A 23732-nucleotide genomic window follows, 5' to 3' on the forward strand; every position below is an offset into this window, starting at 1 on the left:
GAGATTTTAAAAGGGTGAATGTTGTGCATTCCGATGCTGCGCGGCCAGTGACGGTGCTGCTCCGTGCTCGGCAGGTTCTATATGGTCCTGATCCAGGGCCTGCAGATCTCGGACTACGTCTGCCGACCCGTTCTGGCCAGCATAATCCTCAACTCGTCTGCGCTCTTCTGCTCCGACCTGAAGGGCATCAACGTGGTGGTCCCGTACTTCCTCTCGGCGCTGGAGACCATTCTCCCTGATCGGTGAGGATTACACTATCCCAAAAGCGTGAAGCGGGGGCTCTACCACGTCCGTTTCCCCTGTAAATCCTTCTGAGAATGAGCTCTCCTTTTTTGTTTGTTTTTTTATTTTTATTTTACTGAGTGCATAACGCAGTGTTGTTTGTTTTGAATGTTGAAATGTTGATCACTGGCATCTAAATGAACCGTAGCTATTCGTAATGTGCTTTTGGTTCATGACGCTCAAAGCACTTTCCAGTTAAACACAGCTGTCCCTCAGAGTCATGGTGTCGGCTGTTAATTACGCTTTGACGCTCTTGAGGAAATGCAGCCAGTACTGCCGCCAGATGGGTGAACTGCAGTTTTCAGGCTATTCATGTCGATGATGTGCCACTGTGATTATTTAGCTCAAGCTCCGCGGGGTTCCAGCTCCCTTTGGTGGAGAATGGCAGAATTCCCAGTGTTCCAATGCTGTGTTGCCCTCCTCTTCCTAGGGAACTATCCAAGTTCAAAACCTACGTCAACCCCACAGACCTGAGGAGGTCATCCATTCACATCCTGCTGTCCATGCTGCCTCTCCCGCACCACTTCGGACACGTCAAATCTGAAGTGAGTTCCGCCTTCTCTCCCTCTCTCTGGCCTCCTCTGTCTTTTATCCTGGAGGAAAACCAGGCACGTCTCCCCACAATGCAGGTTGCAATTATTATAGAATTAAGCATGTTGGTGTTGTAGTCCACGCAGGTAGTACTTTATAAGGTAATGATCCGCTTTGCATGCGATACAGACGGTTTTGTAGCATTATTTATTTTCTTGCTTTCAGGTTCTTTTGGAGGGAAAGTTCAGCAACGATGAGAACTCCCTGCAGGACAAGGCAGTCACCTTCCTCTCCCTGAAGCTGCGATTGGTCAACGTTCTCATAGGAGCCCTGCAAACCGAGACCGACCCAGTCAACACTCAGATGATTCTCGGTATCTAATTCCGCTGAATTCTACTTGCTGTTTTTTTCCCCACAATGGCATGATATAAGTAATATGACAAGTGACTTTATTATTATTATTTTGCAGCTGCGATGCTCAACATTGTCCAGGATTCTGCTCTTTTGGAATCGATAGGGGCTCAGGCGGAAATGGTAAGATGTTGTCATGTTTTGGGGCACTGCTCCTGTGTTCTCCTTGTTGTTTTTCCTATTTCTTCATTCAAGACAGTTATAGGATATTTTCAGTAGTGTAGAATCCCTAACACAGTCTCTGTGGTGGTTCCCCCTCCAAACACATTTTCACACAGGAGTGCTGTGTTAAATTTTTACAAAAAATGAGAGAAACTGGTTGTTAGTAGGTACAGTTGTAATGCGTGGATGGAGCATGCTGCTACCGTCTCGTCGCCCAGGACCCCGTTATGTCACTCTGATGTCACGTTATGTGACCTTCGCCGCCCCCTGCTGGTACACACAGGGCAGCGCCGAGGGAAGCCACATGTCGGTGAAGAGCCACAGCCGGAACAACAGCGGGATCAGCACCGCCAGCGGGGGGAGCTCTGAAGCCACCACCCCAGACAGCGAGCGGCCAGCGCAGGCGCTGTTACGCGACTACGGTAAGGCCGCGCCGCGTAACGCTAACGCTAACCCTGACTCTCCTTCTCTTAAAATAGCGACAAATATTTCAGAACTGGAAGGTCTCTGAAAATAGACCAACAAATAACACACCCCGCCCCCCGAGGGATTTAATGCACCGGGTCAATTGCAGTGTGCTTAGCTGGAGTTCAGACCTCGGGTATAAACCCCTAGACCACAGAACTGCATTACAACTGGAGCAGCTAATCCTCATTTCACCTGAGGTTTAAACTCCAGCTAAGCATGTTGCGATTGATCCGTGGTGTTCCAGATGGAGATCCCTGCCTAGTTCTTGTGTGATGTTTTGACGTAAGCTACAGTGCTGTAAGGTGCACTAAAGACACTTATTCCTTGCAGTCTTGCTCGGACTCATGTAGCCGCATCAGACAGTCTGGTAGACATAACTAACGAAAATTTCAAAATACGAGTTGAGTCTAGGACTGCTGGACAACTCGCGCTGTCAGTTTAATCACATCAGTGTTAAACCCGCAACCTTCTCATTCAGTAAGCCTCACACTGAAGATAATTCAAAAGGCATTGAAAAAAAATCTGTTGATTTGTGACTCTACCCTTTCTTTAGCAAACATGGTAACAGTGATACGGAGGTGTGGAAAGCGCTGGGTGAAAGTCGTCTGTACGTCTGCGTCTGCGTTTGTAGTGATGCCGTGCCGTTTTGGACGATGAAGGATTTCTTTCCTCGCTTCTGGGAAATAAATAACGTGTTGCTTTTTTTTTTGTTGTTGTTTTTTTGTCACCGTAAACTGTTGATTTACTGTACGTATGTGAGTCTCCCCACGCACATGGTCTTCCACTAATGACATGTGTCCGAAAGCTGTGCATGCTGTAGTCTTGCCGGCTGCGACCTGATTCCATCAGTGTGGTCTGATAATCGCTGATGTGTGTTACATATTAACTGACTGGGCACGGATGGCAGACTTCTGAAAATGGGGATTTTTCCAGTTTAAGATCTGGTTCTGATGAACCTAAGTGGAAAGTGTGTGGAAAAACAACAATGAAAATTAATAGTAAGTTAAATTAGGGCTGCATAATAATCTAATTGCGTTTTTTTTTGTTGTTGTTTTTTTTTTTTTTTTAAAGTGTGATAAAAATAATTTTGTTGTTTACTACCACTTCAGGTATTTTTACCTCGGAAAGGAAAAAATAGACGAAAGATCGCCCACACGCTGCAGGGTGGCGAATATTATTATTATGCTTTAAAAAAAAAACAAACAAAGAAACGTGATTGGATATATCGTGCAGCCCTAATAAACACGCTAGCTACTTCTTCCCCATTGTCCGTCCCTGTCTTGTGTAGTTTGACATGTGTTACAGCGAATGGATACTTTTGACTCTCTGCATGAACCTAAAAATTGCCTGGCATTTTCCTGCCAAAGGTTGCTTGATCTTCATGTGTCTAGCTCTATTCTGGTTGGAGTTCATTTATGGAGTTATAAAATGGTATGGAATTAAGGGCCGACAAGATCATTTTGGGACAGCGCAGCTATACAGTTTGCCTAATATGTCTTTTTATTATATTTAAATGTATACCACCTGCTAATATTTGAAGTAAAGTGTGGACTCGCACTTTACTTCTCATAACAGGGCACTTATAGCATTGCCAAATGAAAATTTGGGTTGATTTAATAAGAAAGGTAAGCTAAAACCTTTTCTAATGGTACTGTATGTTCATTATGTACAATTGTTCCCTAATATACCTGCTTTGTAAGATGCATTGTAGTTCCTAATCATGCGTGTTCACATATTTCTTTGTGACAATTACAGCGACATACTGTCTAATAACTTATTCGGCTAAGCACGAGCGGAGGTCGCATCTGTGTACTGCTTTCTGAAAGTGACATAAGTGTTTGTTAACAGTTTCTCTTGTGGATCTGAGTTTGCATGTTAAAAGCCTCGTGAAACGTGTGCAGTGTGAGGCAGCCCTCCGTGGCAGCTGACCCATCAGGTCGTTGTTATGGCCGACAACTCCGGGGCAACGGAGGGTTGCCATTCTAATCGAACTTAACACCTCCAGAACTTTCTGGAACAGTCAAGTCTAACAGCTTCAGCGTCTTGGCCTCGCCTTCGAAGAACACGCACAAGTATCGATTTGTAGTCTTCAGACAAGGCCTTAAAGCCGTCTGCTGTCGCCGAACGGCCTTCTGGGTAGTTGCCACCGGAGCGGTAGCTCCCTGCGATTCGCTGACCTGGCTGCCTCTGCTTGTTTGCTCGTGGTGTTGCTTTGCTTGTAGTTACTAATGCCTAGTTGTTCTCCCTCTCTGTGGTGCGTGGTATTGGGGGTTATATCCTAGCTCTTCATACAGATACGGCGGCCGGCCTCCTCATCCGCAGCATCCACCTGGTCACCCAGAGGCTCAACTCGCAGTGGCGGCCGGACATGAGCATCTCGCTGGCCGCCCTGGAGCTGCTGGCCGGCCTGGCCAAGGTAACCGAGGCGGAGACACCCCGGTCAAATAGGGAGGGAATAGCCCCGCCCCCTTTACCTCCCACCCCGTTTCTGTGAGGTGTGCGAGTCATGCTTCAGAAGCTGTGACATTACTGAAAAAGACTTCATTCGTTTAGCTGTTGCCCTTGTCCATATGTGCACTTGCAATACCGCACTTATTATTTGCTAATCTAGCGTGACCTATAGCTAAGCTTGAGGGGTAAACTGCTTTGCTTTAAGTACAACAGCATTATCCCAATCTGAATTTTAACTGAAAGTTTCTCGCTACATGTTTAGTACTTCCGTCTATCTTACCACAGATTCTACAGACTAACCACTTGATCAGATGAAAATTATTAACATGGAAAGCCAAATCTCTGCCCTTTAAGCTGGAACATTCTAATTTGATGTGTGCTGAATATTCTTGAAGGGAATGTTCTGTCCTCAGCATTTTCATGAATATTCATGACCTTTAATATAGCAATGGAAACTGTTTGTAGATAGGAAGTAAAGAGGACAGAAGGAACACAGGAGAGGGCAGCACGATCAGGGTAATCCGTAAGAAGTTAGTGTTGTTACTGTCCGACGAGCCCGTGTGTGTGTGTGTGTGCATTGACCGTTTCCACCGGCCTCCTCCTCCAATCAGGTGAAGGCGAGCGTGGAGTCGGCGGACAGGAAGCGGGCGGTCAGCTCCATCTGCGGCTACATCGTGTACCAGTGCAGCCGCCCCGCCCCGCTGCACTCGCGCGACCTGCACTCCATGATCGTGGCGGCCTTCCAGTGCCTCTGCGTGTGGCTGACCGAGCACCCGGACATGCTCAACGAAAAGGCACGCCTCGCCAGCTCCCCCACTGCCCCCGCACCCCCCGCAACATCTGGCCCTTCATCACACAGTCCAGCCGCAGGGTTACCCACACCTTACTTTTAAAAATTCCTACCCCCTGGGAAGACTCCCCACTTCAGTAAAATGGATGAATTTTGCTTTACAAAATGCAATACAGGCTGCAATAGAATATTTAACATGCCAGTACATGTGTAAAACAGGGAATTTTATACTTGAGATGTCTGTCAGACATTTATTTAAAGTAGAATATAAAAAAGTAATAAGTTGCCATGGCTAAAAATATATTACAATAGTATTACAACTTATAAAACTGTTTTTCTTTTTCAAGGTTAATTAAGTTTATTTTTTCTGAAAGTGTCATGTTTGTGCATTGTGAAATGCGGAGATACAAACAAAAGTATGGACGGTCAAGAAATTGGTAGCATATTTCAAAGAATATGGACAGCCATTCAGAGTTATGTTAACCCAGGCTTAACGCAGGCTGTCCCTCCTTCCAGGATTGTCTAATAGAGGTGCTGGAGATCGTGGAGCTCGGCATATCCGGGAGCAAATCCAAGGCGAGCGACCAGGAAGTGCGGTACAAGGGTGACAAGGAGCACAACCCCGCCTCCATGAGGGTGAAGGACGCGGCTGAGGCCACGCTGTCATGGTGAGGGCCCAGCTTCCTGATTCCGTGCCGATGACTGGGTTCAGAAGGGAACTGTGGGAAATGGTGTCCGCATGCTGAGCATAAAGGAAAAACTCTGAAATCATTTTCAGTGGTGTGTTTTCACCAGGGATTAGCTATTTTCCATAGGTAATCATTCACCAGTGGGTCCTGGTTTGATGTCTGTTTTCCCCTCAGAGCCTCTTGTTAAAGCTTGCCCTTGAGCGCTGGTGTGTGACTCTGTACACACCCACAGTACTTGGAGAGGGCTTTTATGTTCCTGCTTAGAAAATTACTTACTTTATTGCATGTGTTTAATTATATATTTTTCTGTACAATACAGTATATAATCGTATGTTGCATGGGGATGGGATGACATTTGTTACAAATAACAAATAACATTTGACAAATATTGCAATTTATGATCACCCCAAGGGAAATATTACATTCATCTAGCTCATATCAGAACACAGTAAATTTGGATGAGTATTTCCCATGCCCTAAGTGACAAGTATAGCCCGTGAAGATACTAATACCCCACATTACGTACAATAATATTACAATAAAATAATATTCCACAAATATATCAAAATTTTGGCGATGTTCTAGCTTCAAGGTAAACCAAACATCAAGCATAACACTATGTTTGTGAAGTGCCCACATTAGAGAGTAGCACAAACCTCTTAAAAGACACTCAGTTTCATTGTGAATGGTATGTATTCTAACAAAGCAGCACCCAGGATACGCTAACAGGCATCCTGGCCACTAGAGGGCTTGCGCAAAGGGGTTGAACTGCTTTTGTGCTTGTTAAAAGTTATCTCTATGGCTGTGGAGAACAAGGTTGGCTAGCTGGAATTAACGATGGTCTCTGACAGCATCATGCAGGTGCTGGGGGCGTTCCCGTCGCCCAGCGGCCCCGCCTCCCCGTGCAGCCTGCTGAACGAGGACACCCTCATCAAGTACTCCCGGCTGTCCTCCACCAGCAGGAGCAACTTCCGCTACTTCGTCCTGGACAACTCCGTCATCCTGGCCATGCTGGAGCAGCCGCTGGGGAACGAGCAGAGTGAGTTTCGTGCCCCCTCTTCGCGGGCGGGGCCGACCCCCATCCCTACCCCCCCACCGATGATCCGCGTGACAGTTCCCTGTCTGCTCTCTTCTCAAATAGATTACCCAGAGAGACCTTCAAATGCTCGTCCAGATGTCTTTTAATTTGCGCAGTGGAGAAATTGAGAACAGTTCGTTTGTCTTGATGTCTCTGCAGCCTTGTTGAAAAGGGCTGTTTTGTTATTTGTTAGCGGACCCCTCTGTGAATGTAGGCCGGGAACGGGCAGCGGAAAATGCTCGGAGCTCAACAAAGCTGCAGCCCAAACCGGAAAATGCCTTTTGTGCAAAAATAAAAATCGGTCAGTGCGTACTGACTGGGTTTGGGACAAACGTGGGATCGTTCTAAACCCGGTGAGAACCCCAGCGGGGGTGGTCCCTCCTGCAGAGGCGGGAGAAACGTCGGGGTGGGGGAGGGCAGGGGCATCAGTCTGAACCCCCCCCGTTCCTGTGTGTGTCCCTGCAGACCCCTGTCCATCCGTCACCGTGCTGATGAGGGGGACGTCTGGCCGGCACGCCTGGACCATGCAGCTGCACCTGCAGCCCCGAGGAGCGCGAGCGCGCGCCAACCAGAGGGTGAGACGCGCGTCTGCGGGCCCCGCCTCCCACCGCGGGGGGCCCGGCGTACGGGAGACCGCTCCCGCGCGGGTCGCCCTTCCCCATCCTGTCTTTGGGGGATGAGACCCCACTTACTGTGGTCTTTACGGCTTCGGTTGCCACAGATTAGCGGGGATTCTTTCATGTCTGAGCCAGAGTTTTGATGTGGTTCTCTCAATCTGGCCACCCTGTTTTAACTGGCTTGATAAAGATGGTGGAACTGGCAGCCATACATCACCCGAGTGTCTGCTCGAACACCTCCCCCTTTTTACTGTAAAGCAACTCTTTGCGTAGCTGAGATGTTGTTCGTACAAAACTGCCAGCCAGGCGCGTGTCCTTTTGCCGTCCTCCCATTGGCTGTAGGCTCTGGGATTTTCGCGTAGTTCCGTTTCCGAGGCCCAACCTCCGCGTCTGTTGCGCACGGCAGGTGTTCGTCCCCGAGAGCCGGCCCACCCCCAGGAACGACGTGGGCATCCGCTTCAACGTCAAACACAGGCCCTTCCCGGAGGAGGTGGACAAAATCCCGTTCGTCAAGGCCGACCTGAGCATTCCGGACCTGCACGACATTGTGAATAAGGAGGTAGGGGTCTGAGATGCGTGCTATTCATGTGTGTTGATGCTTCCATCGAGTGTTTTGCTTCTCGCTGTGATGTCATATCGAGGACAATTTTCAGCCAGAAATACATGGTACTGAAATGTGCATATTAGATATTAACACAGTAAATAAAATAATAATTACTATTAGTCAGTTATAGTTTTGTAGTGGCAAAAAATATGTACATTTATTTTTTTTTTAATTCTACATTCTATTAAACTGAAAATATTTTGTTTATGTTCCATTTAAATGTATATTTTCTTTATGGTTTGCTGAATGTATTTTTGTTATTCCTTGTATGTGTCTTGTTTTGAATTATTATTTATTACAATTTCTTTGCTACAATATAAAGCTATAGAAATGAAAACGCAATTATAGAAATTAAGTTTGATACTCACGTCCAAAGAAAAAGACTTGTGAAATGCTTATTTCATTTTGTTGTGGGGTTTCGAGGCGTATTTGGAGATGCGGTACGCATTCATGCTGAATGCAATGTGTTTTAACTGACAGGCTGAACTGACCGTGCCTCGCACTACGACACTCAAGTACAGTGACCCAGAAGTGAGTTGTCCTCTGCAAGAAACGCGACGAGGTGGACAAAAATCCAGGGTGCACCTCCAAACTTTCTGCTGCCGTGCCTTGATTATTTTATTTTATTTTATTTTATTTTTCCTTCTTGGTAGAATATGCCCCAGTGTATACTGGGAAGTCTTTAGAGCGGCCAAAAATAAAACCTCTTTCCGTTCGTTTTTTCTCTCAGCTTTTTATATCTTCATTTCAGCTTTTGAAAAATGAATTCGGCAGCAGGTTGTTTGGTGTGTGTGGCTGTGCGCACGCGCGTGCACACACACGTTTGCCATTTTTGTCCTCCACCGCGGTCGACCGTTGGGAACGCATGTTACTACCGAACACAAAACCGTCCACCGTGGGAACTGGGACCCGGGTGATGGGTGTGGGCTGCGTTCGCTCGGTGGTGAGGGGTCTCGAGACTTTTTGAGTAGGGATCGGCCCTGAAAAACCCCCTTCTCTCCCCCTTCCCCTCCCCCCCCAGCTGGAGATCCAGCACGACAAGCTGCGGAGCGTGATGGTGAATCAGATGGAGTACGAGTCCACCCTGGAGCGCCACAGCGAGGACCTGTGGAGGAACAAGCCCTTCCCAGACCCCCTGGTCGACTGCAAGCCCCCCGCGCCCTCCCAGGAGTTCCAGACCGCCCGCCTCTTCCTGTCCCACTTCGGCTTCCTGTCGCTGGAAGCGCTGAAGGTACGGCGGCGGGAGTTTGTTCCCAAGACAACCCGTGGCGTAACGTTAGCCTGTAGCAGCACCTGTGAATTCACTGCAGAAAGGAATCCCAGCTTTCAGAAACTAACTGACATGTCGAAGCTTTTGGACTCGTAACATCGTGTTTCATCTTAAAATATTACAGATAGGTGAAAAATGAGAATCCATGTTTCACACTTCAATAATTGCAGACAATTAACAAACACATAGTCGTACTTCAAGATTGTTGTAGTTTAAATTCAAGTTTAAACTGACTCGAAATCAACTGCATATGAAAAATATTACTGTGCTTACCGTGTGAAGCCTGCTAATCCTAGACCTGATTTCAAAGTTCCCGGAACGGCTTGCTCAGCTCTTTACGAAATCGAATGTGCATTACGCTTGTCTGTAGACGCAGGGGTGATTTCAGAGCTTTTAAACCGTTCTTAAACGTTTTAAACGGTCTTTTAAAACTTTTCAAACTTTTAATGCCTTTGACTTTTCCATTTCTTTCTCAGGAGCCCGGGAACAGTCGCTTACCTCCTCATCTAATTGCACTGGAATCTGCCTTGCCTGGCTTCTTTGATGACATAGGATACCTGGACCTCCTCCCCTGCCGCCCCTTCGACACTGTATTTATATTCTATATGAGGGCAGGCCAGAAAAGCAGCCAAGAGGTAAGTGCCGTTTACTTGGGTCATTACATTACATTACATTACATTACATTACATTACATTACATTACATTACATTACATTACATTACAGGCATTATACTGAAGCAGTGCAGGTTAAGTGCCTTGCTCAAGGGTTCAACGGCAGTGTCCTATCCGGGAATCGAACCTGCGACCTTTAGGCTACAAGACCAGTTTACTACACTTCCACCTGAGTGCTAATTGGTGTATTTGTTGAATAATTTGTTCTTAATCTATTCCGGCTCATTGTCTTGCCAATTCTTCACTGTATTTATATTTTTTGACCCTTATTGTATGTATGTTTTTTGTCCAATAGCAGTGAAACATTTTAAGGACGCCCTCATTACGTGTATGCACTTAAGTGGGGGTGTTGAACCCCATTTGTATGGTACAGGTGATAGTAATTGAATGGAACGACGTGAGATGTGAAAATAATCCATGCGCTGTGTTCAGGGCGAAAAATAAAATTCCTGTCATTGGATCACTTAAACTTGTTAAAATTGTTTCTAGCTTAATATCAAATTGAAATAGCCCTTGATCAGTTTGTAAATGGACAGTTTCACAATGTCTTACATGACGCAGGCCCTGTGTCATTCTGCCTTCAAGCGCCATGCATTCTGCTAGTCATATTTAATCTAGGGGAAATGTTTAATGCTTAATAAAGCTCATTTTTACCAAATGCTTGCATAGTGTGCGCATTTGCAATTACTCAGCAGGCCTCTGTAATATAGTGTGACCCTTATGAAGTGTGGTCTGAATTGCCAATTACTGACAGAATATTCGTGTCACTGATCATCTTCTGGCACAGACTGAAAACCTACCTCTTAAATCTCACCTCGGGTCAATAAACCGCCGAGCCTCTCTGCTGGTACTAAAATACCAAAGCCTTCAGTCATCTCACACTGCTGTGCTTGCACGATTAACGCTATAACTCTTTTACTGTGGATTTTTAATATGCGCCTTCAGTACGGTATTTATGTTTGACAATATGCTTATTGCAGCATTGGTTTTTACAGCAAGGCCTTGTTTCAGCTGTATGGTTTTTTGCACAGGGGTTTGTCTAACCTTTTTGTGAGCGCCCCGTTGCTATATCCTCATTTAAACTGTATGATAACACTGTTGTTTCCTCGATCGTTCCTCCCCTGCGCTCCTGCGTGCAGATCCTGAGGAACGTGGAGTCCTCGGCCAACGTCCAGCACCACTTCCTGGAGTTCCTGCTGTCTCTGGGCTGGCCGGTGGATGTGGGCCAGCACCCTGGATGGACCGGCAGCGTCTACACCAGCTGGTCCATCAACGCCTGCGACGGCGGGGAAGGCCAGCAGCAAGGTGAGACGGCCTGCCCCACCCGGTACCTGAGCGCTACGAAATCTCCTGTCCGCCTTGGGGCTCCGTCAGTGCTGACAAACCTCATATTTCCACATCACATCTCCTTCAGTCAGTGCTGATCAGCCTTAGATCTGTCAGTGCTGTCACTCCTTGAGTTCTCTTTGGATATCTGTGAGTGATGCAAGTTTGCAGATCCAGATTACAGTATATCTCTGTCAGTGCTGATAGACCTCAGATTCTACCTCAGAGCTCTCTGTCAGTGCTGCATAACCTCAGATTTCTACCTCAGATCTCTCTGTCAGTGATGGCAGACCTCAGATCTCTGTCAGTGCTGCAAAACCTGCTTTCTACTTTAGATCTCCTTCGGTCAGTGTTGCCAAACCTCAGATTCACCTTAGATCTGTCAAAGTTGTCAGTCCTTAGATTCTCCGTGGGTATCTCTGAGTGTTGCAAGTTCTCTGATCTATCATGAACTTCTGTCAGTGCTGATGAACCTCTGATCCAGTGCAGCTGACGGTCAGCGAGTGCCGCCCAGCTCATCTGGACCTCCAGGCCGCTGTGTGGCGCTGTTCACCTCCGTATGGAAACATGACAGATTTGCTCCATTTTGGCAGATGAGACCATTACACTGGGGGACACTGGTGGCGGCATCTTCAATGGGGAGAGGAGGGTGCTGTACTACGCTGATGCTCTGACAGAAATAGCCTTTGTAGTCCCATCACTTTTGGACTCTTCTAGTAAGTCATTTGCATGTACACAAATTATAACTGACCAAATTTGTCATATAGTTGAGTTATCACTTAAACATATTAACGTGTAATAAAATAGTGATATTTCTTTTTGCATCACTCTAATCCGTTTCAGTTCGGGTGCTGTATCCCCTGGAATCAGTTTATTTCAGTATTTCTCCTGTCTCAGTTTTTTACTTGATGAAGGCTGCTGGTTGACTTCCTGCGTCAGCGAATTTAAAATAGTTGTTGTTTGTTTGCGATCCAGCTGAGTCATCGGAGAACAGCTTCCCGACAGCGGAGACGGATTCTCAGATGGAGCTGTTTCCCGGATTTCTGAAACAGTCCAATTTAACACTGGAGCTCTTCCCTAACAACTCTGATAACCTGGGACCCTCTCAAAGGGTAAGGAAAATGAAGGGCACTCGGTGATCTCTAGGAAGACAAACACGCCCTTTGAAAAATATCCCACTGCTATTGTTTTGCAGGAGTTTAAAAAAAAAAAACTGCCACTGATTGTGTCGAAACGAAAAGTTTTACTGCAGGTTCACTGTGAGATATTATTGTTCTTCAGTATACAAATGTGAATTCTAATTGAAGGAACGAAATGGTGACACAACGGTTACCATTTCTTTCCTTCGATTAGAATTCACATTTATATCACATGTATATCCTTTTTTTTCCAGTAATTGGCCTTTCAGCAACATAAAAATATGTATTTCGCATTCAGTTTGGAGAGAAGATGAGAATAACGCTTTGTGGTTGTGTTGTTTTCAGAGTCCCACGGTGAAGATGAAGAAGATGCCTCTGAGCAGAACTGTGCCCCCGCTGGGACCAGAGACCAAAGTGCTGGTGGTTTGGGTCGAGCGCTACGACGATATCGGTAAAGATAAACTTAGACTGCACATAGACTTGATTACTCCTTCCTCCAATGCACATAAACTTTAATATATTCAGCAGGAAAGGTTCCCAGATGGTTTACTTTTCAGATCAGATTCACATCCAAATGAATTGGCAGGCATGTTTACACCGCATTCTATTAATAATTCTGCGTGTTTATATCATTTCAAACTGCACGTTTTTATCAAACTAGATTGAGAACACAACTGTCTTTTGGCAGTGGCGCAGTAATTCTGGTTTCTGTTTTCTAGAAAACTTCCCTCTTCCGGAACTCCTGGCGGAGACCAGCACTGGAGTGGAGACGGCTGCGAACAGCAGCGCTTCGTACAGGTACCGCGTTAGCACGTTAGCGCTCGCAACCGACGGCCATTTTCCTTTTCTTTTGGTTCAGCGCGGCTTCAATTATCCTCGGTCAGTGTATCCCAAGGGAAAAAATTAAATGGCTGCCACGAGCAAGCTTTTATTTCATTTTCGGCTGTCCCAACACATGTACTAACACTAGGGGGTGTTTAAATGTAAGAGCTGTGCGGGAGCTCCAAAGATATACGCAAAATGAAATGAACTGAAATTGCCAGCAGGAACTGAACAATGAGTTGCTTTCTCCTGGGTACCATGTTTGTAAGGCAATAAGCCTGAGGTTCCATCCCACCTTATTGCCAAGGCCGCAATTAGTCCACAAGGAAATTAGTCAAATTCAGTTGCAATGAAAATTGAGTGGTTTTTTCTATTTTTTCATGCTTTTTGGCTCTGTAGTGTTAAGACAAGTCTTGTGGAGGTTACGCACCAAGCAAATGCGCTGTGCGAGCTCCACTATTTACTAACGCGGTGTAGCTAAACGCGAATAAACAGGTGTCGTACTTTTCTTATCTGATAACGCAATTAAACAATGTTTTCATGTTCAACTCTATTACTGTGGGAAGCTTCAACACCAAATGTCCAAATTTAAAAGAGGATAGAAGGTGAATTCTGTTTATGTAGGCTAGTTTGTTTCTGCAGTGCCAGTGACAGACTGTGGGAAAGCTGTGGTCGTAGAGCCCTCAGACAGGGTTTATATTTAGACGGGGTCCGTGAGAACAGCTCATCCGCTTCCATACAGGTTTTTTATTGGCTAAAAGCTTCAGTGGAAGAAGGCGAGGGTCTCAAACTCCAGTCCTGGAAGGCTGTAGTCTCTGCTGGTTTTATGTGATTTCTTTTCAGTCAGCAGCCAATTTAGGCCTTGGAAACGAGCTGTGCAGACCCTTCAGCCAATCAGTGACTTAAATGAGGAAATTAAGAGTAGGAACACGTGAAAAAGCCAGCAGACGCAGCAGCCCTGCGGGATTTGAGTTTGAGACACCCGCTGTAAGAGAAAAGTCCCGTCGCCCATGGCGACAGACCCGCGAGGGCGGGCTTGGAGTGAGGTGTTCTCGGGGGCTGACGGCGGGTTCTCCCCCCAGGCCCATGGCGTCGGAGAAGGACGTCCTGGCGATCTTCATCCACCCGCTGAAGACGGGCCTGTTCCGCATCAAGCTGCCCGGGGCCATGGGGAAGTTCAGCATGGTCATCCCCCTGGTGGACGGGATGGTCGTCAGCCGGAGGGCTTTAGGTGAGGCGCCCTACGGCACCCTCACCCCCCCCCCACACACCCCAAGCACGCGCAGCACGCTAAGCGCCCTCTCTCCCGCCCGCAGCCTTCGCCATCAGAAGATCTAAAAAAGATATAAAAACCCCCCGTCTCATTTTCAGGGTTCCTGGTGAGGCAGACTGTGATCAACGCCTGCCGGAGGAAGAGGCTGGAGAGCGACTCCTACAACCCGCCGCACGTGCGGCGGAAACAGAAGATCGCCGAGATCGTCAACAAGTACCGCAACAAGCAGCTGGAGCCCGAGTTCTACACCTCGCTGTTCCAGGAGGTGGGGGAGGGCAGCCTGAACCCCTGACCGGGGGAGGACTGCGCGGACGCTTCGTATTTATGAAAACCGGTCCGTTATTTACGTCGCCACTCTGCGGCCCGAACACTACAGGCGGGGGGCGGTCCTCGGAAAGAACGGCGAATTTCCACACTGACACGCAGCCACGGCAACTACCCCCACCCCCTTTACACCCACTCCCCACCCATTCCCGAGTACCCCTCCCCCTTGACCCCCACCCCTCAAACACTACATAGGACCCACGGAAAGACGGACAGACGGGCGCGGCTGCCTCCCCCCACCCGGCCCAGGGCTCGGACAGCCCCACGGTCGGGGGCCGGCGCGCGACAAACCTGGAGGGGAAAGGGGCGCGGCGCGTGGGACCGGGGGGCTCGTAGCGCGGCTCGTACCGTCCGCGCGAGCAGCCGTTAGGCACGGAGCCTCGCGTTGGACGAGAGAGGCGGAACCTCGTTTTCCCAAAGAATGCAATACTGTCCTTTCACCATCGTCACACCTGACTGTACTTTGTTTTTGACACTGCTGTAATTTTCCTTTCCTTCACATTTTTGTCAGAATTTTAGGCCTGGAATGAAACGATGAAACTTGGAGAATGAATGACAGAATGCATTTGAAATGCCAAAAGTAGTACTTCTGCGATTTAACACTATACTGGTATAGGGTGACAAATTTAGCCTCGACCGTTATTTGTGCTAATGAGTATATAAGCAAGTTCTCAGTTGCTAAAATGTATTTTATAAATTAAGTCTTTTGAGTGATTTCTCCCCACACAAATGACACAAGCAGAGCAATCTACTCTTGTCTGTAACATAAAGGTTTATTTTAATCTCAGGTAGTTTATACCATATTGGATATGCAGTCATCTGGTCATGTATTTAATGCACTTCAACCAACTGACCTCAGTTAAGACATCAATCACACGGTTTGGGCGTTGATAAGCATACATTTTGTTCCTTCTTAATTTTAAAAAAGAAAAACAAAAGTAATTCATTTTTGATGAACAAAGATTAGAATCCATTAACTTTAAAAAGCGTGATTTGTTTTTTAACAGTCTTGGAAAGGCCTTGTCTGACCATAACACAAATCTTAACACTATTCCCCAATGTAACCAGTATGTAAACTTGTACTTCCTTGGAGTATAAAAACATCCAATCAGCAGGGACTGCTTCTGCCAGAGTTCTCATTTTTGGCGATATCAGTGTGAAAAATTGCTAATTAAGCTACTCAAGTCTTCCTTATAATTCATTGCTGGTTGTAGCAAGTCTGACACAGTTGAAACGTGAGCTACATTTTGATTGGAGCAGTGAAGGCCTGTTGTAATTGTAATTGTTTTATATATAGAGGCCCACTTCTGGAGTTCTTTTTTTTCCTTTCTCATTATTTCTAAAGGAAGTGCCCACCTCTTCCTTTGCTATTTATGTATAGCTCAAAGTGTAGGGGTAATCTGATAGACCAGTGCTTCTCTTCCGGTGTCTATTGTTGTGTAGGCTTTCCTGTCTGGGTAGAAAGAGAGAACGGCTACTCGCTGTTAGTTTGTCGGTGTTGCCTAGCCACATGGACACTCTCCCAAAAAAGATAGCAGTCTGTTCAGTGTGTAACCCAGCCGGACCACACGGGGGCGGCAGTGTGTTTGCAGGACTTCAAAACATTATTTTACTTCAGACTGTCTGCAGTTAGGTCCAGGCTGTGCCAAGGATTTTGACCATTATAAGGGCTTGAGACATGTTTTCCCTTTGGAGTTGTATGACGACCCTTCGCCACCACGTCATTGTTGAATACATTTTATTTACTGCTGGACGACATAAACATTTCTTTATTGGCGAAATTATCATCTACTTTTGATCTGATTCAGGTTTGATCTACTTTTTAAAAATTATTATTATTATTATTCCTGCCTTAGTAGTGTGTCTAAAATCAATATCATTAATCCCAATAATTTAAAAAACTGACCTCTGACTTCACTCCAAATTGATTAGTCATCCTTCGATCAGCGTGGCCCAATGCAGATAGGTCTTTGTTTTTCTTCAGTTGCAGATGTCTAATGTTGTTTATTTTAAAGTTTCAGTTCTTGTGTTTGACCGGCCTGGTGTTAGATAACCCAAGCACCACTGTTCCAAACAAAAGGTTGAGTTCAGCCAGAAGGAAAAAAACCAATGAATGAAGTTTGAGGCTCTGTTCTGGAGTTTTCTTTCTCCTCGCTGATGATAAAGTCTTTGAAGAAACGGAATGTGTTCCATGTTGCTGTTGCACGTGGCCTCTTGAAAAATCACTGAAAAGGTCTGATATCAAAGCCATCGTGTGCTGCGTATATGATGTACAATCTCAATTTCAACACATTGCCTAAACTTGATTGCCTATTTTAATTTTTTGTTTTGTTTTGAGTCCCTGTTCCTATATAATGGCATTTGTTCTCTGTAAATATTGCAGGCTTTAACTCGAGATGTATTTAGTTGGAGGAATATATGTAAATATGAAAGTGTGAAGTATATTTCATTTGTCTGTTCTCTTTATTCATTAGGAAAGGCACAAAATGCTTGTTTGTATTTATGCCAATTATATATGTGTCCAAGAGAAACACATTGGATATTGAATGTAACACATATACTGAATAAAAATTTTAAAGAACTTCTTATCATACAAGCTTGCTATTGTTTGTTTATTTTCAGACATGTATGTGCGTAATTAGGAGAGGATTTGTCAGTGGTTTTGTTTAATTTTTCTCTCTGCGACTAGCATTATGATTAAGCTTGTATGCACTTGTGACTGAAAATTAATCTTAAATCCCACATTCATCGTTAAATGTGCTGATAATAAACTTAGCCAGCTCACTTCTGCCACTTTATTTTAATTTTTTTTAAGATACAACAAATCATATAATATACGTTTCCCAGTCTTACCCTCCATTAACAGAACCCCCACCACCCACCCAAAATGAAATACTGGTTTAATTTTGATGTGCACTTCTCCAGACTGTTACGCGTCCTGAAGTACCTGTGCGGCAAAACTCTGGTCACCGGAGGGTGTTCTCACCTAACGTGTGACCTTGCCTTTTACGTTTATGCGTTAAAAATCACATTCGTCACTTTTGTATGTATACCCTGGTGGTTAAAGCTGGTTACGTTTACAGTAAATAGAGATCACATTTGACTATCGAGATTTCACTGCTCACTGATTTAACATTAAGAGCAAAACAATGATTTGGAACGTATAGGCAACAGTGTAGCATCGTATTTAAAGCCGGACATTGGGCGTACGTGTTAAAACGCCATGGAAACGGCTGCAGTCACAAAGAGTAAAATAAAATTGCACTCGTAACACAAACTCGTAACACACAGCTCGCCAATCATACGCGGATATAATAGCCATACTTCATCATGTGTTGCAGAATGTTCAGAAAATACCGTGTTTTCATCATGTGCTTCAATCCTTCTCCAACAGGGGTCACCCAACAATAACAAGTCGGGTTGTTACATGCTACAGAATATCACTTTCACTGCAGCACATTAAAACACTTCTCTCTTGCAATAAGTGTAATTAGCAAAAGGCAACGGACGAACTTCCTAAAACTGTTATTTCAGTGGATAGGTTAAGTTATAATGCAATATATTGAACTTCATCTTGAACCTTATCATGATCAGGTTTAAGAACTATTACCAGTGACAGCCTATATTGCTATATTTGAGAACTTATTTAATAAAATAACTACATCAAATTGTGTTCATTTTGTATGTCCCTCTTGATGCAGGGTTGAATTACATCCCCATCCCACACCTGCTAAATACGTTTGTCCTCCTCTTTTCCCTCATACTGACTTTGTTTTGGCTGTTCACTTATTGCCATTTTACTTTTATTTCTAATAAACACCAAATTATCACCGTGATTTTTCAGACTAAAATGTAGGGTTTAGCAGCTTTCCGCCCATGACTCACTGGCTTACCCAATTGTGAATACGTTTAATCAAGCAAAGTCTTGATGATGATGATGATGACGATTATGATTCAATCCTATTTAGCAAAATAGCCTAAAAGTACAAATCTGTCACAGTGTAGCCGGTATTTTTAATAACACTATGACATTCACTTTGTTTTAGATAGTCGCTTCGAGTGAGACAGGTGCTGACAGTGAGTGCATTGATACAGGCTATAGCAGGGGGTATCGCTAAAGTAAAATATTTCGACACCACTGTAAGACTAATAGCCTACATTTATGCGCATTATCTCCGTTTTTTATATTAATTATTGTTCTCGGGTACATTTAATTTCTAATGCAAATTTTAATACATATTTTCAGAAGTCGTATACACAAGTGACCACTATGTATGGCCATTGTGGTAGAAATAATAGTCTCTTAAATAACTTGGTCTTTAGCCAATATTTTGACTCCTAGGTTTTTCCGGCTAGAATAATGACGTAAGTCTGTACATAAACACACCGGCATATGGGCGTGCTTATTTTACTCCGGGGCGACGATACGTCTCAAATTGATAGACGTGAAATTATAGATGATCCCTTGACACTGACTGGGTTCCTGTTGCCTGTGTTGTGCGTGGTGGAGCATAGAAAGACGAGGCAAGTTTGAAGGGGGCTGTATTGCTCTTAGCCTACTTCTTACGGACCTGGAAGGGAGCTTTAAGCTAACTCTTCCCTCTTGAATACCTTGCAATATATTACGCTCTCACTGGAATGTTTGTTGAACAGGTTTTGCTACTTGTTACCTAGTTTATTTTACTTTTCCGGACCCTGTGTCTTATTTTAATTTTTAGCAGTGATTTACCTTTTTAAAGTTGCAATCTCGTTGAAGGACTGTATGAACGAAACAGAGGGAACAGACTGCACTTTATAGGGATTGTGCTGTGTCCTTATTTTAAAAGAAAAGACAACAAACAACGGATTTGTTTTCAGTTTATCGATACTTTGTTTTGTTACAAGATCCTCTGGAGTCTCCACAATGCGCATCATTGGTCCTGCGTTTGAACATGTGGCATAACGGGATTGATTAAACGTGTTTCTCTGGATATTTTGGAGAAAACTACTGTGTCCGTTACCATTACTAAGATACAATTTGTAATGGATATCAAATCCGCGAACATGGAGGATGAAGGCCACCCAGGCAATGGTGTCCAGACCATCAGAGATTCGGACCGCCAGGTCCGTTTAAGACTTTGCGTTTTAAATGAGATCTTGAATACCGAGAGGGATTACGTGAAGACTCTGATTTTTCTGCAGTCCGTAAGTTTTCTGTTTTAATTCTCCATCATTTATAAAGTGGGTATGAATGTAACTTCGATAAATTACATGCGTATGCTATTCTTAAAAATGAAGTGGTAATAGTAGTCTGGGCTGGTTGGCACGCAAACTTAAAAATTCATTTTACCTGCAGTATTGCACTTGCATTAAATCGCAGACAAAAGGGAGGTTATTGATATTCGGGAAAGCAACTCTTTGTATATGTATTTTCATATTTGAACCGTGCCTCTTAAAATTGTGGTTACTGGAGCAATTTGAAGCACGCACTTCAACATACATTTCAACACTTTTCAATAAGGATTTCAAGAGATTGGCTAACAGACTGCATGGGAGGTTTGCGGGTTCTGCTTTGAGGCTTGTCATTTTGCACGACGTCTTCCTTCTGTGCCGCGATTCTTCAAGCCGAAGTACCTTCAAAGCATTCATTCATTACAGCTGTTCGGAATCCATAATCTGCAGGTGATAGGCTACCAGCCTCGTTACTAGCTACCAACCGTGTTTTTCAGGCTACAGTACCGGACCTTTTTCATCAGCAATGTAAGTGAGCAGGCAGCTTGTATCACGCGAACCATGCATTTCTGTTATTTTATATGTAGGCTATTTGAATGACAGAGTGCCTGCGCGGGTAATTAATTCTAACACATTCAATTGGTGACCATCATTGTCACTGCTTCGTCTCACGAACTGATTCCATAATATTATGCCATTCGCAACTGCAAGCTATTCATTTCTGTGACTTTTGGTTCTGAGCTTTTCTGTCATATGCTGATATAGCTTGTGGTCAATGGATATTGTATTGCTCAGACTAGAATTTCTAGGAATCACTCATTCCTTTCTTACCGTACAATGATAGATAGATAACAGCATGCCAATACCAGGTTCTGTGTTGGCTTGACTTTACTGGTTTTCCTTGATTATGGTGGCCATCAGTATGTTCTGTGACAGGTGGAATCTCTCTCTCTCTCTCTCTCTCTCTCTCTCTCTCTCTCTCTCATTCTCTCGTTCTCTCGTTCTCTTGTTCTCTTGTTCTCTCACTCTTTCTCCCTCTCCCTCTACCAGATAGAAGATCCTAGATTAGGAATGCAATGAGGACATGGAAAAAATGAAATCTTGCCCTTGACTGTGATTTGTTTTATTTGTCATCAGACATATGGAGAGCCTCACAATAACAGTGATGTAATTGTTGAAAGATGCTGTATTATTATACAGTGATGTCTAACCTAGACAGACATGGAAAGCTCCATTCTAGCTATGTCACAGGCCACGTAATTAGTGTATTGTATTTTTCAACAAGTCAAGACCCTTTCATTTGGATTAATTTTTTTTTTTAGGTCCTATCACTTACAGTTTATATTCCATAAACCAATAGCCCTTTTTCCGCATGTTCCAAGCAAAGCCTCACCTTGCTGTTGCGTTTTTTGAAATGCTGTTGCGATTTCAAATTTGTTGATTCGTTTTGAGGTTTGTTGTTGTGTTTTTTAAAACGTTAATTTGCTTTCTGTAATGCAGTTGTGTTTGGCACTTCTCCTTCGCTATAGTCATGTATTATCAATCTTGCTGGATGAGTCATTTCATTGATAACAGTAACTCTTGAACCGGGAAGTTCAGCTTTCCCATGCAACCCTTACCAGTGCCTCTGAGTTTCTCCTTCGTCCTGGGCATGAAGTCTCAGCCCCCCCCCCCCCCCTTTTACACACGCACACACAATTTTCTGCAGTTTTGTCACACCGCAAAGAACATTCAGACAGGTGGTACTCATACAGCAGATCTGGGAGAGATTTGCTGCTTTCAGATAATGGTACAGTGCACCTGGAGATCATATAGCTGAAGTGGAAGCACGTGAGATCAAAATTCAACATTGCAGGACGGGTTCATAAATCAGAGTGGCTGTGCACCAGTTGTACAAACTCCTTATCATTAGCAACAATAAGACACTGTATAATCTATTAAATCCCATGCTGATTTTTTGATAGAGAGGACTCTCAGGCCCTCATCTTTCACGTGAAGGCAAGCTGCTAGGATCATCATATACTCATTATAATGTTTACCACACACCATTTACATTTAAGGCACATAGCAGAATCTCTTATCCCAGGTGATAATGTTCCTCTTTGTTAATGCATGCAATCGGTCTATATGGCTAGATAGTTACTGAAACAATTTAAGTAAAATACCCTTTGAGTACCCTTGCTCAAGGGTACAATTGCAATGGCCCACCTGGGAATCGAACCAACAACCTTGGAGTTGCAGGTATAGTTTCCTAACCGTGCTACACTGTTGCCCTACGTTCCACAACTATGGAATGTGAATATTGAATATGACAGCGCGGGGTTACATTCTGCCAAGTCCCCCCCCCCCCCCCTCCTCCTGTGCTTCTGAAACTGCAGCGGTCCCAGTGCCTGACTAGGGAGAAACGGTAGCCTTGGGGGATTGATTAAGGCGTGTTGGGTCTGGCTGCCTGTCGAAGAGCTCTCTGGATCGCGTCCTGCAGGGAGGTGCTTTTCTGATCCATTTACGGTTAAAATAATACTCGCTTTGCTGGAAAACGGGGCGAGGGAGGGGCGAACCCAAACAGCAGCGTACAGCTGTCCCGTCCTGGGGGTGGGGCCCTTTGACCCCTGTCTCCGGGGACGACGCCGCTTGTCTTTCTTTGGTTAAACAGAGATCTCGGTGGTACGGAGGGTAAGAAAGATTTCAAGTAAACATTTGGACATTGCCAGGAGTACACATTGTTTTGTGAAGCATTAAAACAGGCACACAGTATACAGATCACAAATGACTACTACTATTTACTGTATATTGATTCTTTCAAAGGCTCCAATCCTAAATCTATCAATGCCATTCGACTAAAAAGGCAGTCACTTTCACAAAATTAGATGGTAGAAACTAAATTTCACCGAATTTGTCTCTCTTCTGAATTTGAAAGTGAGGAACAGGATCCAAACTGGAAATGTTTTGACACGAGAGTGCTCATTCAGTGTTGATAAGGAATCAGGCTTACACTGTAGGTGTGACATATGGTTCGGGATGAAGATAGACATGTCTGTCTTGGCATTACAGGTGAAGATTTTGCCAGGAGATGAAGAGACGGAGGAGGGATGAGGTGTGCTGAGGGAATCAAATCAGTCCTTGTTAAACATAACATTTCTCATTGAGATGCTCTCTGTCGTTTGAGTTTCTCGCTCTCCTCTCCTGGGAGTCGAGTCTGCTCACTGAGCAAGCAAATAGCGGGGGAGGTGATGGATCACTCTGTTTTCAACATCCATTGATTTCGGAGCTCCATTTGCTGTTAGATTACAGCCTGAAACGTTCAGACCGCCTAAATCTTATTTAGCACCGGTCATTATTTTTCACTGATCTGATTTACAGAAATGGCCATAGACATAAAATACTTCTAAATGATCAATAATGAGTTTTGGAGTTTTGGACAGTTTTTAGTCCCAAATAATAATTCCAGTAGAAAGAATCTGTTTTGGAAATGATTGACTGTTTTGGGCATAACGCGTTAACTTAGCAGATGCTAATGTAATTTAGCAGATGCTCACCATTTTGCCAAACAACAAGTGTAATTAATAAAAGTAGTAAGGCCACTTGATTAGTACAGTAACACTGATTATGTGC

General features: G+C 44.6%; 2 protein-coding genes across 9 annotated transcripts in view; both read left to right on the forward strand.

The window, feature by feature from the left end:
* The window catches only part of ralgapb (Ral GTPase activating protein non-catalytic subunit beta), a 35200-nt gene extending 17695 nt beyond the window's left edge, over window positions 1–17505 (forward strand). For 2 of the 8 annotated variants that reach the window (XM_064306454.1, XM_064306458.1), the window contains 21 exons: window positions 75–242; window positions 713–827; window positions 1039–1186; window positions 1283–1347; window positions 1670–1808; window positions 4137–4270; window positions 4917–5099; window positions 5612–5763; window positions 6636–6823; window positions 7328–7437; window positions 7886–8038; window positions 8564–8614; window positions 9105–9314; window positions 9830–9988; window positions 11165–11330; window positions 11945–12067; window positions 12327–12463; window positions 12836–12941; window positions 13210–13288; window positions 14395–14543; window positions 14684–17505. In XM_064306454.1, coding sequence (XP_064162524.1) covers window positions 75–242; window positions 713–827; window positions 1039–1186; window positions 1283–1347; window positions 1670–1808; window positions 4137–4270; window positions 4917–5099; window positions 5612–5763; window positions 6636–6823; window positions 7328–7437; window positions 7886–8038; window positions 8564–8614; window positions 9105–9314; window positions 9830–9988; window positions 11165–11330; window positions 11945–12067; window positions 12327–12463; window positions 12836–12941; window positions 13210–13288; window positions 14395–14543; window positions 14684–14877 — 2929 coding nt within the window. In that variant the 3' untranslated portion in view covers window positions 14878–17505. The remainder of the gene's footprint in view (window positions 1–74; window positions 243–712; window positions 828–1038; window positions 1187–1282; window positions 1348–1669; window positions 1809–4136; window positions 4271–4916; window positions 5100–5611; window positions 5764–6635; window positions 6824–7327; window positions 7438–7885; window positions 8039–8563; window positions 8615–9104; window positions 9315–9829; window positions 9989–11164; window positions 11331–11944; window positions 12068–12326; window positions 12464–12835; window positions 12942–13209; window positions 13289–14394; window positions 14544–14683) is intronic. The other 6 variants (XM_064306455.1, XM_064306459.1, XM_064306456.1 and 3 more) reach the window with 3 other exon arrangements.
* A 1853-nt stretch (window positions 17506–19358) lies between these two features.
* LOC135238367 (phosphatidylinositol 3,4,5-trisphosphate-dependent Rac exchanger 1 protein-like) overlaps window positions 19359–23732 on the forward strand; it is an 80680-nt gene continuing 76306 nt past the window's right edge. Inside the window, exon 1 of the mRNA XM_064306160.1 lies at window positions 19359–20093. Within this exon, the coding sequence (XP_064162230.1) occupies window positions 19932–20093 (162 nt within the window). The 5' untranslated portion in view covers window positions 19359–19931. The remainder of the gene's footprint in view (window positions 20094–23732) is intronic.

This window comes from Anguilla rostrata, chromosome 13 (genome assembly GCF_018555375.3).
Source record: "Anguilla rostrata isolate EN2019 chromosome 13, ASM1855537v3, whole genome shotgun sequence".
Lineage (NCBI taxonomy): Eukaryota > Metazoa > Chordata > Actinopteri > Anguilliformes > Anguillidae > Anguilla > Anguilla rostrata.